This window comes from Schistocerca nitens, chromosome 2 (assembly GCF_023898315.1).
Source record: "Schistocerca nitens isolate TAMUIC-IGC-003100 chromosome 2, iqSchNite1.1, whole genome shotgun sequence".
Classification (NCBI taxonomy): domain Eukaryota; kingdom Metazoa; phylum Arthropoda; class Insecta; order Orthoptera; family Acrididae; genus Schistocerca; species Schistocerca nitens.
This window is the reverse complement of record NC_064615.1, coordinates 179046968-179060971: the sequence shown is the minus strand read 5'-3', so window position 1 is coordinate 179060971 and position 14004 is coordinate 179046968. Positions and strand designations below refer to the sequence as shown.

The window sequence follows — 14004 nt, the reverse complement described above, 5'->3', positions numbered from 1 at the left end:
GCTTCTCTGGATGTTCTGGAAAATAACAGGAAAATAACAGTAACAAGAACTACACACTTTAGGTTATTAACACTACTTTCTCGGATAGATTATAGATCCCCAAGACTGTTTCATACTAATTAGTTACCCCAGGCAGTCACCAACATTGGATGTGTTACATGCATTGCCAAATTAAGCCATATCTGTCAGTCATTTCAGTCTCTACTGGTACTGCGAACATCACCAAACTAGCAAAGAATGCTGCCATTTGTAATGTAAAACTTAATTATACACAAAGGTTATGTGGCTGGAGAAGTCAACCTCATATTTCTTGCTGTCGCTCACACACTCTCACATGTACTTCAGGCAAACAGTGTAATCATTTTAAACATGAGACTGACAAACATGAAGGAGCTCAGTCTTCCAGAGGTGGCCACAGAGACTTTATCTCCACTACCTTGGTGCTGTGTCTCAGCTACTTGCTCACCCAAACAGAAAGAAATTTAACTGAATCAATAGAGGGGTCCCACACATGACAACAAATATTCATAATGCTGTTACTCCTTACAAGAAACTAATGGGTCCAGGAAATCCCACTGGGCTAGTGGATAAACAAATTCAGTGCCCACCAAACTAAATTCTGAAGTTCTCAGAAGGAAAAAAGAAACATTATTTCTGTTGCGCCGATGACAGATGGCTAGCAAGTTCACATCACCGTGTTATGGAAGTGGACATCCATTAATGGTTGTTCCTTTCTGGTCTGTCAGACCAGAAACTGAAGATTATGTTTCGCGGAATAATCTTTAATGTTACTTGGTATGATTACTAAGCTTGCACATAGTGAAACAACTGGGACTGGGCACTGAAATTCCGAAGAGGAAAGACTCCGAGAGACTATTGATACTCATAAAAATGATGTGCATTTGAAATGGAGTAATGGCGGGGCAAGAGAATTTCCCTTCCATTGTACAAAATGTAATGTGCAGCCCAAAAATGTTAAAGTTCACCATTTCCTCTGCTATTTCTACACTGCCTCATCCCTTTACTTGAGTACTCCAGTAAGTCAAATCCAATCCAATTCAGATCACTTTGTAAATTACCCCTCCTACTCACATTCTCCATTTTTCCTTTATTTCTGTTACTGTGGTTTCCGCTGTTGTGTTTAAAAATTACTTTGAATAACTTAAGTTGTTTCACTTACCTGTTTAGTTCACTTGTAATATTTTACCTGTTTGTAATATTGGACCTGTTAAGGATAAGATTATCTTGGTCTATCAAATCCTTGCAATATGTCACCAAAGTGTACAATTCATTTTTTTTCTCAGAACAATTGTTGTATTTTTCCATGTAGTTCATTATTTAATGTTTCACATTTTATCCAAGCTACATATTTTTTACATCAAATTTTACTGGAATAAATAGTTTTAGCCCTGAATCAAACCTTAATAACTGTCGTCTTTGGAAACCAAATGAGATACTCTGCAGATGCACTAGTTTAAAACGATCCAAAAAATTTCACAAGCACACACATTTATCTTTTTACCTGATAATGGGATAAAAGCCGAAAACTGGTTTTCAGAATAATAAATGTTGTAGAATATCACACCAGTGTCCTGTGGTGGTATAAAATATTATTTATGTAAATATTTTATCAAGAACCAATGAAACAGTCAATTAATGTGATTTAAAGAAATATTAGGAGATCTGCATTGGGCTACATCGTGGTAGAACAAATGAAAGTGTAGCTGTGATGAAGAACAAACATATTGTATCTGGCCATTGTCATACCTCTCAAATATGTTTGTCTTGCTCAGCCTTCTACTTTTCTTGCCAGTTAAGGTTTCTATATGGCTTATTCTTCTCAACATTAATTCCGTGAGAACTTTGTCATCGAGAATCGTAGTGCTAATCTTAATATGAATCCTCAGATCTAATGGGACAGAAATATCTGGTGTGTTGAACAACAACTTGGGAAGCTCAGCAGCAGTGTCATGAATTTCTCCCTCCTTCTGCCTTGTTTGCTTTGATTGATTTTAAGTAATAGCCTTTTTGAAAAATCTCATTATTCAGATTCCTCTTTCCTTTTATATTTTAGCAAAAGCAGGCTCAGATTTTCTTGTTTTCTTGAAAGGTAAACATATGGTTTTGGTAAGGTGCATTCCTCTGTAGAAACCCCGGATAATAGCTTTAATCTGTGCGAATGAAGTAAACTAGTTCAGCAGATTGTTTGTGCTTTCAAACTAGGATGTGCAGACCACAATTCAAGTGCAACAAAAGTGAAATTAGTTTGCATTTGCATTTGGTTGATTACATGACATGCACTTCGTTATCTTCGCAGCACATTCCTTTGTGTGGCAGAATTTTAAATCTGTTTTGACAACTTATTGCCCAGATAGTATGGATTACAGCAGATGTTATTGAGCTTTTAGAAAATAGGAGATTATACAAAAATGCAACTCATAAACAAGGAAAAGCTGAATACAGAAGACGAAGGAATTTAGTCAATAGAGAAGCCAGGAAAACAAAAGAAAATTTTGTTGAGGAATTGTGCAGGGAAGTGAAAGAAAATATGCAAAATGGAAAAACTGATTTATCCTACAGAACGGAAAATAATTTTTTTGAAACAAAGGTAAAACAACACTCTCAGGCACAGTAGAAAATAAAGAGGGGAATATGCTGTTTGGTGAAGACATGGTGAAGAGATGGGAAGAATACATTGAAGAGTTTTATGCCGGAATACTCTTTCGGAGAAAGTAATGGGAAGAGAAGAGCAAGTAGATGAAGATGACAAGAGAGATGACATTCTGCAAGAAAAATTTGACAAAGCTCTAAAAGAACTATGGGACAACAAAGCAGTGGGTATTGATGACATCCCTGCAGAACTTATAAAGAGTGCTGGTGACAGCAGGAAAATGATGCTGCTTAAACTTATCAGGCCCATCTGTAACACAGGAGAGATATTGACAGACTTCCAGAAATGCATCATTGTTCCTATACCAAAGAAGGCAGCAGCTACAAAATGTGAACAGTACTGAACTTCAAGCCTAATATCACATGCATAAAAAATTCTCATAAAAATAAGAGAATTGAAGAGAAGGTGGAGGAAATGCTGAGTGATCTGTTTGGTTTCAGAAGGTGTTTGGGGACATGAGAAGTGATTCTGGCACTGAAGACTCCTTATTGAAAAGCAATTACAGAAAAATAACTTATATAGCCTTTGTAGACCTGGAAAAGGCATTTGATATCGTTATATGGCAAGAGATGTTCAGAATGCTGAGGAAAAGTGGAATGATGTACAAAAACATCCGTGTGATACTCAGTTGCTCTAAGAATGAGGTGGCACTGATTAGGAACTGTCACTAGGAACAAGAAACAAATATTAGAAAAGTGGTAAGACAAGGATGTGCCCTCTCTTCTCTTATATTCAATGCTTACATCCAGGGAGATATAGACCAAGTTTAAGAAACCACTGAGGTGGGAATCAAAATTAATGGGCAGAAGATAGACATGCTATGTTAAAGCAGATGATTACTATAGTCATGGAGACAAAAGAAGATATAGAGGAAGTCCTCAGAACAATGGAAAGGATTCTATGCAATCAGTATGTAATGAGAATAAACGAGAAAAAGACTAAAGCGATCGTATACAGTACAGAAGCAGAATATGAACCTTTGAGAATGAGAATTGGAAGGGAGGAGATGGAAGTGACAAAGGAATTTACCTATCTGGGAAGCAAAATAACGAGGGATGGTAGAAGCCAGAAAGAAATTGTGAGCAGAATACAATAGGCCAAAATTGTATTTAATCTGAGAAGGAACTTACTCACCAGAGTCTGAAAGTAATGAAACATATCATGAAAGGTTTTGTTTGGAGTGTGGCCCTATATGGATGTGAAACTTGGACAATGAGAAGAGAAGAGAGAAGATGGCTAGAGGCTCTGGAGATGTGGTGCTACAGAAGGATGATGATGATCAGCTGCAGAGACAAAGTACCAAATAAAGAGGTGCTTAGAAGAGCACAGGAAACCAGCTCTCTGTGGAGGCACAGAAGAGACAAACTTGTAGGGCACATCCTACTAAGACACAACGACATCATTGGAACAATAGCAGAAGGAGGTACTGAGGGAGGGAATCAGTGGGGGCAACCATGCAACAGATCATGAATGATGTTGGATGTAACAAATACGTGGAAATGAAGAGGAAGGCAGTCAGAAGAGAGGAATGGGCTCTGCTGCAAACCAACCTCAGAGTTGAGCACTAAAAGAAGAAGAAGTAGTATGAGTCTTTAAGAAATGTCAAATCATACTGTAAAATAATTTATTTTTAGTTATGTGGATTTGATTCAGAGTTTTAAAGTTTAGGACATTAAACTACATTAAACTATACTGAAAGTGTGGCAAACATGCTGGTTACTCAATCTTCAAATCTCGATACTAATTTTCCCCCTTTTTACACATAACAAATGTGGAATGGGCTCATTCAATTGAAAAACTGATAGAATGAATAATCGGATTCACTGAATGAATGTGAACAAAGTGTTATTTATTGAAAGAATATATAATAACGGTGTATCAGAGGGTAGACACAGTAAAATTATCTATGTATCTCTTGATATTTAAGTAAATAAGGAGTAATAATGCATATAAATGTATAGCTGCTGCTGTTTTCACTTGTGATGATATTATAAACAGAGTATTTCCAGATCCAATTAATTAATTAATTAATTAATTAAATTATAACAATGTGATATGGTATATACTACTTCTTTGAAAACTCCTTATAGGTAGAAGTGATTGGTACTGATAGGTTTGGTTCAAGAATTCGAAGATGGGTCATGTGTGATTCCACTAGATGCTGAAATGCTATTTCATACACTTTATTGATGATTGAGAAACTACAGTTGTTCCAGTCTCTTTTAGGACACAAAACAAAATTTCCAGTTCAGAAGTCAATGAAACATGTCATCTCTTAGAGAAAACATAAAATGGTGTAATAGCATAATGCTGTTAATGAGTATAAAACTTCTTTTGTTCAGCATTTTTTTATTGTTACATCATATTAATGTCTCGCTCTAGAAAACAGACATTTTGCTGGGATAATGTGTTGACTGAATTGTATGATATGAAAGAGTTGCTGTAATAGAAATATTTCCTTTTCAGGAACACTCTGAAGTACTGAAACCAAAATCGGCCAAGAAGGAAATCAAGCATTCTCCTTCAACTTCAGGCACTGCCTATGTTAAAGGTCCTATGGATTCGTTTGTCTACCAAGTGAAACAAGGTACTCCAGACAACACCAAAGATAGTAAATGCAAGATGAAGACATTTGGAAGAGAAAGTAAGAGTCTTTTTCCTATTTTTGTATTTAATTGTGGTTTCAGTGCATGTGGAGTAGCTTTTGCACGACTGTGTTTTGTTAGTTATACTTTTACTGCTGGTTAAAAAGCAAGTGTAAGAATCAGTTACACATGCAGAGAAAGTTTTTTTGGTAGACTTAAGACAAGCGGTAATCTCTAACTCCAAAGCTGCCCCCTCCTTTCCTTATAAACAGGAAGAATTGTGCACTTCAACAGATGGCGCAGTTCGGCACCTGAAAGTCCATCTCTTGCAGCTTTGGTATTCCTAGACTATGCAAGTGCATGCTAAGTCAGGGTGTATACATCCTGGGATAAGTGGGGAATCTGGAAAAATCCACGAATTTTTTACAGTTCCGGGAATTTTTCTCTGTTTTAGTTTTCAATTAAATTTTTTAAATTGTGACTAATAAGAACTGGTACTCCTAACAATGAATTTTGCTACTGCGAAATAATACAGCAACAATGAAACATAAAGAGAGGAAAACACCAAAATAAAACTTAAATTGCAAAGAAAATGCACCAGTGGCGTATGTCGGCCCCATGTAATGCCACCCCAAAACAGCAGGGAAACTCCACCTTGCTGCATTCTCTGGACCGTGTGTCTAAGGCGTTGAGCCTGATCGGGTTGCCTCCTAACACATCTCTGACAATTGTGTGGTTGAAGGCATATGGGACACTCATCGGTGAAGAGAACATGATGCCAATCCTGAGAAGTCCATTTGGCATGTTTTTGGACCTGTCTGTACCGCGCTGCGTGGTGTCATGGTTGCAAAGATGGATCTTGCCACGTACGTCGTGAGTGAAGTTGCGCATCATGCAGCCTATGGCGCACAGTTTGAGTCGTAACACAATGTCCTGTGGCTGCACGAAAATCATCATTCAACATGGTGGCGTTGCTTTCAGGGTTCCTCCGAGCCATAATCCATTGGTAGCAGTCATCCACTGCAGTAGTAGCCCTTGGGCGGCCTGAGAGAGGCATGTCATTGATACTTCCCGTCTCTCGGTATCTCCTCCATCTCTTGTTGAGAGCCCTTCCTGGCACAAAGTAACAATGTGGACGCGATTGAACTGCGGTATTGACCGTCTAGGCATGGTTGAACTACAGACGACACGAGCCGTGTACCTCCTTCCTGGTGGAATGACTGGAGCTGTTCGGCTGTCGGGCCCCCTCCGTCTAATAGGGCTGCTCGTGCATGGTTGTTTACATCTTTGGGCGGGATTAGTAATATCTCTGAACAGTCAAAGGGACTGTGTCTGTGATACAATATGCGCAGACAACGTCTGTCTTCAGGAAGTCTAGAAACTGGGGTGATGCAAAACCTTTTTTGATGCGTGTATATTGACATTACAATGTTTTTCGATCACAAGACATGTTTCAACATGCGTGTGATACCCCTCTAGGCTTGAAATTATTTCTTAATTTGTGTGGTTTACATCTTAAATTTACAGAACGCCATTATTTGGTAAATTAGAGGGTGGCAGCACACTGTGTTTTATCATTGTAACATCATTGTAACTTCTCATAAGGCCATATATTTACTCTTGGAGTAGAATGTAAACAGCCAGTTGGCAGTTGATGGTTGGAGTACTGACATATTATCTGCGTATCCAGTAATTATGGCAACTGATGGGTTATGCATGGGGATCATATCACCCTGTACTGCATCAAAAACAGCCTGAAGATGACGCAATGAAGCGTTGAAACTGTTAGCGACAGAATAAAATAAAATCATAAGGACAGCTGTAGGTGTCTTTATTTTTTGTCACGATAGTATACGGCCGCCGTCCCAGAGGCCTCTTGCTAGAAGGATGGACATGTAAACACTCTTTATCTTATCCATAACATCTCCCTCCCCCCCCCCCCATTTTGTGACAGTATACAATGAGCTCCCCTTCTTTGATATTTTTGCTGTCCCCTGTCAATCCTACCATCTGGTAGCAATCCAATACTGCTCAGCAGTACTTCAGAAGAGAAATGACAAGCACAATATTAACAGTCTCCTTAGTAGATGTGTTCTGACAGTGAAATACAGTCTTTGGATGACCTTCATCACAAAATTTTCTGTGTGATAGTTCAAATTTAAGTTGCTTGTAATTGTAATCCCTAAGCACGTCATTGAATCAGTGGCATTTAAGATTATGTAGTTTATCGTGTAACCAAAGTTAAACAGATTTCTTTTAGGTACTCGTGTGGAGTAACTTGTAAGTTTTATTGTACAGGTCCAATTGCTGATTTTCACAGCATGCAGACATCTTGTCTGAACAATTTTGTAATTGGTTGTGACCTCCTTTTACTAAAGTGGATTACTTCTATTTCCTTTCTTGTATATTGGTGTGATTGTGTAAGTTTCCAGTCTTCAGGCAGGGAGCTTCCTTCAAACAAGCAGACATATATGACTGCTAAAAATGGAGCTATTTCATCAGTGTACTCTCACAAAAACCTGGTTGGTATACAGTCTGGAATGGGACCTATATTGAGTGACCTCAATTTCTTCACTGTGCCAAGGACATCTACTTCTAAGTTACTCATATTGGCAGTTGTTCTTGATTTGAATTTTGGAATATTTACTACATATTCTTTATTGAAAGTATTTTGGAAAACAGTGTTCAGTAATTCTGCTTTAGTTGTGCTGTCCTGGTAACATTGCCATTTCTATCAGACAGTGAATGTATTGATTGTGTCATGCCATCGGTACAGTTTACATATGACCAGAAGTTTTTTGTATTATTTTTATTTTATTTTATTTTTATTTATTTGTTTATTTTTGCTCAATTTTTTGCATCCAAACTAGTGTCCTGTTTGTGTTTTGTGTACCATGGGTATCTGTTCTGGCTCTTATTAATTTGCATGGTATAAAACTTTGTCACTTTGTCAACACAGTTTATTTTGAGTTTGAGCCATGTTTTGTAAACAGTTGCACACTTAGTATGGAACCAATGGAAACTGTTGCTTAGGGAGGCATCGAAGATTTTTTTTTTTTTTTTTTTTAATTTGGTTGTCATGGTATTTAACCTCACTACAGTGATCTTGTGGTCATTAATTCCTGTATCCATCATGGCACTCGCAGTTTGCTCAAGATTATTTGTTGCTAAGAGGTCGTATTGCAACCATTTACATTTCGTGTGGGCTCCTGAAACAAACTACAAAATAATTTTCATAGAAAGCATTGAATACAATTTCAGATGATGTTTTACATCTACCACCAACTTCAAACATGTTTTTTGCCATTTTATTGAGGGTAGATTGAACTCTCCACCAACTATAATTGTTGTGTTGGGTACCTATTCAAAATGACTCAGATTTTCTGTGAAACTTTCAGCAATTTTATCATTTGAGACAGTCACTCAGTACAATGAATCAGTTGTTAATTGACTCTGGTTGTTGAGTGTAATTTTTATCCGTATTGACTCACAGCAACTATCTACTTCAATTTCAGTACAAGTAAACTATTTCTAACAGCAACAAACATGCCACCATCAACTTAATTTAATCTATACTTTCTGAACACCATCAAGTCCTTGGTGAAAACTTTGGCTGAACTTATCTCCAGCTTTAGCTAGCTTTCAGTGCCTTAAAAATTTGCTGTGTTTTGGAGCTTTGCTCTTTTAAACAACAGAGCAACTACATCTTAACAATAATACTGATATTTTCGAGGCCCATCCTCATCCTGTGTTTGACTTGCTGTCTTTTATACTGCACCCGTTTCCCCCAGATCCTTTAACCTAAAATCACACCCAGTCCACTCCACAAAGCACACAACCTCGGAATCCATGTGGCCACCTCATACATGTAGCTAACCCTGATGTATTAAGCGGATTCTCCCACCTCTCAGCCATATGACAAATCAAGAAATCTGCAGCCTACACAGTCAAGTATCCCTCTGGGACTCTGGTTCAGACCGTCTACTCAGTTGTGTGCTAAAGGCCTGTAATCAGTGCTGTTGATGGTTAGCTCTGCCTTCAGCTTGCAAGGTAGACTGCTTGTTGGCACCACTTCAGGTGGCCACTTCAAACCAGAGACGATTACTTCTGATCTGAAGTGATACACATTGTTGGCACAGACAAGAGACACAACCTGCATTTGGCTGCATCCTGTGTTCTTTGTGGCATCTGGAAGGAGCCATTCCACATCTTGGATGACTCATCCTGGTATTCACACAGAGTTCACAGTGCATTTATTCTCCTCCTTGGCTGTCTATCCGTAAGGGGCTCCATTACGTGCCAATGTTAGAGCTCCCACCACCAATAATTGCTCGCTCTGTGAATGCCCCGACCGTGCAGGCTAAAATGCTTTATTTGAAACAGAGCAAGAGCTGCAGCTGGCTCAGGATCATTATCAGCAACAGATAGCACCTGAAATGTACTTGTAAGACAAACTGGGGAGACGTTTTGAACCTGTAGGTCTTCTGCTGCCTGCCAACTTTGACATGTCCCCCAGCCCTACATGACTGAGGAGTGAGCCCCAGTGTGGGCACTAACCAGGCCGACAACAGCACTGGACAGATTGGGGATATGTGGGACATGGTGGGCATAACTTGAATCCCCACATACTATCTCCCGCAGTGATACCTATTGGCAACAACATCAAACTATATGACCGAAGCCAGCAGTGCATGGAGCAGTGAGCAGAGGATGCGAACTCGGCTAGCATCCAAACACAGCATTCACAGCGGACTAAGCATGTTGCTAAAGATGGTGTAAATCTACACTACACAATTAATGTCTGTCAGTTTAGACCTCATAAGCATAATTTGATGAACAAACAAGCTGTTTTTCTCTTTGTGTCAGGTAAAGCACTGTGGCATTCAAGCCAACCTTTATGTTGATGGCAACTTTGCCATTTTACCATATGGTGCCAGCACAGTGATAATATTTCAGTAGCCACTGATGGCCTTACGCAAGGAAACAGCATAACTACTCCCAGGTTTTCCCTTTATGTCCTCAATATCTATTTATTAAATGAAACCGTTGTCTACAGTCCAGAGAGACGTGTGAGCATGAAATGTGTTCAAGCTATAAAATTCAGCTCTTCCAACTCACTGAAGCAAAGGAAAAGGCAAACATTGGTCAGAGACTAGTGGTACTCTGAGGCAGAGCGAGTGCATGAAAGATCTTTTGAAAGGATGTTCACATATACAGTGGTAAGGAAATACTCAACATTATTTGAGTATATTACCTGACATGTAGAATAAACTAACAAAATTTGTGTAGTAGCTTGATCAGTATATTTACACTACTTATAACAGGGTGTATACCACCCGGGACAACCGGGAGATCTGGGAAAAACCCGATAATTTTTTCATCTGGGAGAAAACTGGGAAAAACCCAGGAATTTTTCATTGTTTTAGTTTTCGGTTAAATTTTTGTAATTTTGACTGGTAAGAAGCGATACTCTAACAAAGGATATTACTGTATCCCACTACTGCAGCATAATACTTCAACAATAAAACATAAACAAGAGAAAAAAAAACGAAAATCACTTAAATTCCAAAGGAAATGCGCCATATACGACGACACACAGTGCTCATGCAATGGTCTACCAACAGCAAAAAGTCAAAGGCTTCAGGAAGACTGTGCAATGCTTCATAACAACAAATTATCTCCGATGAACGTGAAGTCACAACTGTTTACATTAGATTCGTTTAGCAGTTACGAGCGGGCTCATGCGCATGCGCAGTTGAGTCACGTTTGAGCAGTAGATTCTCCCGCTTCTAGCTACCGGAATGTGGCTATTGGCTGTGCAAGAAGATGCAGCATGAAGCTAGATGCTACCGGGAAAAGGGGGTGCCAAATTCATGCTCTGGAGGGGGAAAAAAAACTTTTCACAAATCGCCTAGCATCCAGCGCACGTTTGTCTATCGATTATTTTGAAACGCTTCCCTGTTGCTGTCTGATTATGTGGTTGATTGGGTTTGTGAATGATCAGCGTTGTTATAATTACTAGCGAAATCCATAGATTCAGACTACCAGAGTGGAAATAAACAACTGACAGGAATAACAGGTGAGAAAGATTACGTATTATCTTCTCGGTGTACCCAAGAAAATGAAATTTTGACAGAAAATTTTTGGCCAGGTCACTACACTTGTAAGGAACAGTTGTAAAGCCCCAGCTAACAGCCGCTTAAGTTCAATTCTAGAAGTAACGCGGAAAACGTGTTGTACGAACAGGAAAACAATCGCGGGATAACTAAACCTGTGATTCTGGCAGGGTTAGTGAAATTAATGGGTGAACAAATTTTGACAATGTCAGGAATAGCTACAGAATTGGTGATGACAAGATTGTTTGTTAGAACAAGGAAGGGGAAGAAACGGCGACATCACACAAATTGTGGAAGAATAAGATGATTCCAAATTTATATAAAAATTTCGTAATATCACTTTTCGATCTCATGCTTAAGAAGTTGGTGCGTATGAATGAAATGTGAAACTATTTCCTAACATAAAGCATTTTGCTTGTAGTAGGCCTAATAGGCATTTGATATTGGCACTTCATGAATTATATTCTGTCGTGTTATAAAAATGGCCATTTGTGCCAAAACAGTCTTGTTTATTTGGTGTGTCTTACAAAATTGCTCCAATATTGGAAAGGCCTCTTTTGTCTTATCTAACAGACAGTGACAAAATAGACGTAATCAGATCGAGAAACCATACCAGTCTTGGGTACCGTAATTGTGTTAACAGCTTTTTCAGTATTAGATAACAAAATTTCGATTTTTCATGTAGTGAATCGTTTGACGAGCTTTGATGAAGTAATAGATTCTTTCGCAGAAAGGAAAGCATGCCATGTAAAGCTGTAGCAAGAATAGAGAGAGAAAAATGCTAGGAACTAAGGATTGAAGAAATGTGTCTCTTTTCTTTATTGGTTTTATGTATCCTATATTTAATTTTATGTCACACATAACAGCAAGTTATTAGCTAATAGGCAATAAAGAGCGCAAATTTTCTGAAGAGTCTGGTTCTCCCGATTACAAATAATCCCATCTGCTATTAATTGCGAGATTTTTTTTTAAGAGGGGCAGGCTGTCAAACCGGCCGACTGGGAGCAGGAGAGGCACCACAGGACATTTCAACTTCCACTGTCCTGAATATAGTTTGATGGCATTCAGTAAAAAATATACACATTTCATTTCCACGGAGCGAAATACAGTGACGTGCGATAGGAGAATGCTTTATGAAGAGGCGTGGCACTGCACTTTGGCACACTTAACACCAAATAACATATCTTACATTTCTTCGAACATATATATTTTATGTTACAGTCTTTTCGGAAAGATGTGCGTTACAAGATGAACATATTTATGAAAATTCGATTTTTTAGTATTGACCAGGTTCGCAAATATCGTAGATCAGAGGCCGATGCGCAGAGCAATCTGAGTTATAGTGGATAGTTTTCACGTGACCCGTGTTTACATTTAGCGATTTTGCTGTTTCCCCTTCTTTTACTCTCACGTCAAATGAAAACAAAACAGATATCTGTGGCCGGGAGCTATCAGGTGCATTAAAGTACATTAACATAATTCATCATCATCAGTTATCTGCTATATTAGCAGGTCCTTTGCCTCTCCATTTTATGCGATCCATTGCTTCCTTCTTAAGGCTGCTGTATGTTGTACCGTCCATCATGTCATCCAGTATCTGGAATCTCTTCCTTCCTCGCTTCCTTTTCCCTTCTACATAACCTTCTAAAACTGTTTGTATCAGTCCGTCATTCTTTCTTAATATATGCCCAATCCAATTTCTTTTTCTTCTCTTTATTACATCTAGTAACTGTCTTTTCTCTCCCACTCTTCTCAGTACCTCTTCGTTTTTTACTCTGTCCATCCAACTTATTCTTTCCATCTTCCTCCATGTCCAGATCTCAAAAGCCTCCAGCCTTTCTCTGTCTTTTTTCCTCATAGTCCATGTTTCAGTGCCATATAGAAGAACACTCCATACAAGACATTTTATGAGTCTCTTTCTGAGTTCTCTGTCCAGATCGCTGCAGAAGATTCTCCTTTTCTTATAAAATGCCTCTTTTTGCCATTGCTATCCTTGTTTTAATTTCTGTGGTGCACTTCCAGTCGGTGTCTATCCTGCTTCCAAGATACTTAAAATTTTGCAGCTGTTCTAGTATTTCTCCATCCAGCATAATTTTTATTTCCTTATTTCCTCCTAGTGTCAATACTTTTGTTTTATTTGTGTTAATTTTCATTCCATATTTTTTTCTGTTAGTTGCAATGGTGTCCACCAAATTCACATAATTACGGAAGACTATATGTCATTAGTTTCAGATTTTATTTTATTTCCTCCTTTCTGACTGTCAAGCATTAATCGCCTTGCAGAACAATGAAGCTATTTTTGTCTGTTTGCTAAAGAAATTTGACTTTTATTAACCTTTTCCGCAGAGGCAGTCCATGTATTTGAAACAAATGTTTAATTCTACAGTACTGGTTAGTTTCAACTGTTCGCTGCATTTCAAGTGCATGTTTTCATCTTCTAGCACGTATGGCGTTATGCCATAATAAAGAACCAAACATGATATAATACTGTACTGGTGCTCAAGAAAATTTACATCCAGAAAACCACACTGAAAAGCTTAATATCAGGTCGAGGTCTACTTGATTGGGAATCTGGACATACAAATGTGCACATTTTAGTTATGGTTCACGAAATTCCGATGCTGTTGGAGTA

At 38.4% G+C, this 14004-nt stretch overlaps 1 protein-coding gene across 1 annotated transcript in view; it reads left to right on the top strand.

Moving 5' to 3' along the window:
* LOC126235853 (E3 ubiquitin-protein ligase RNF169-like) overlaps nt 1-14004 on the top strand; it is an 88472-nt gene that overhangs the window by 27540 nt on the left and 46928 nt on the right. The window contains exon 5 of the mRNA XM_049944718.1: nt 5138-5315. Coding sequence (XP_049800675.1) covers nt 5138-5315 — 178 coding nt within the window. The remainder of the gene's footprint in view (nt 1-5137; nt 5316-14004) is intronic.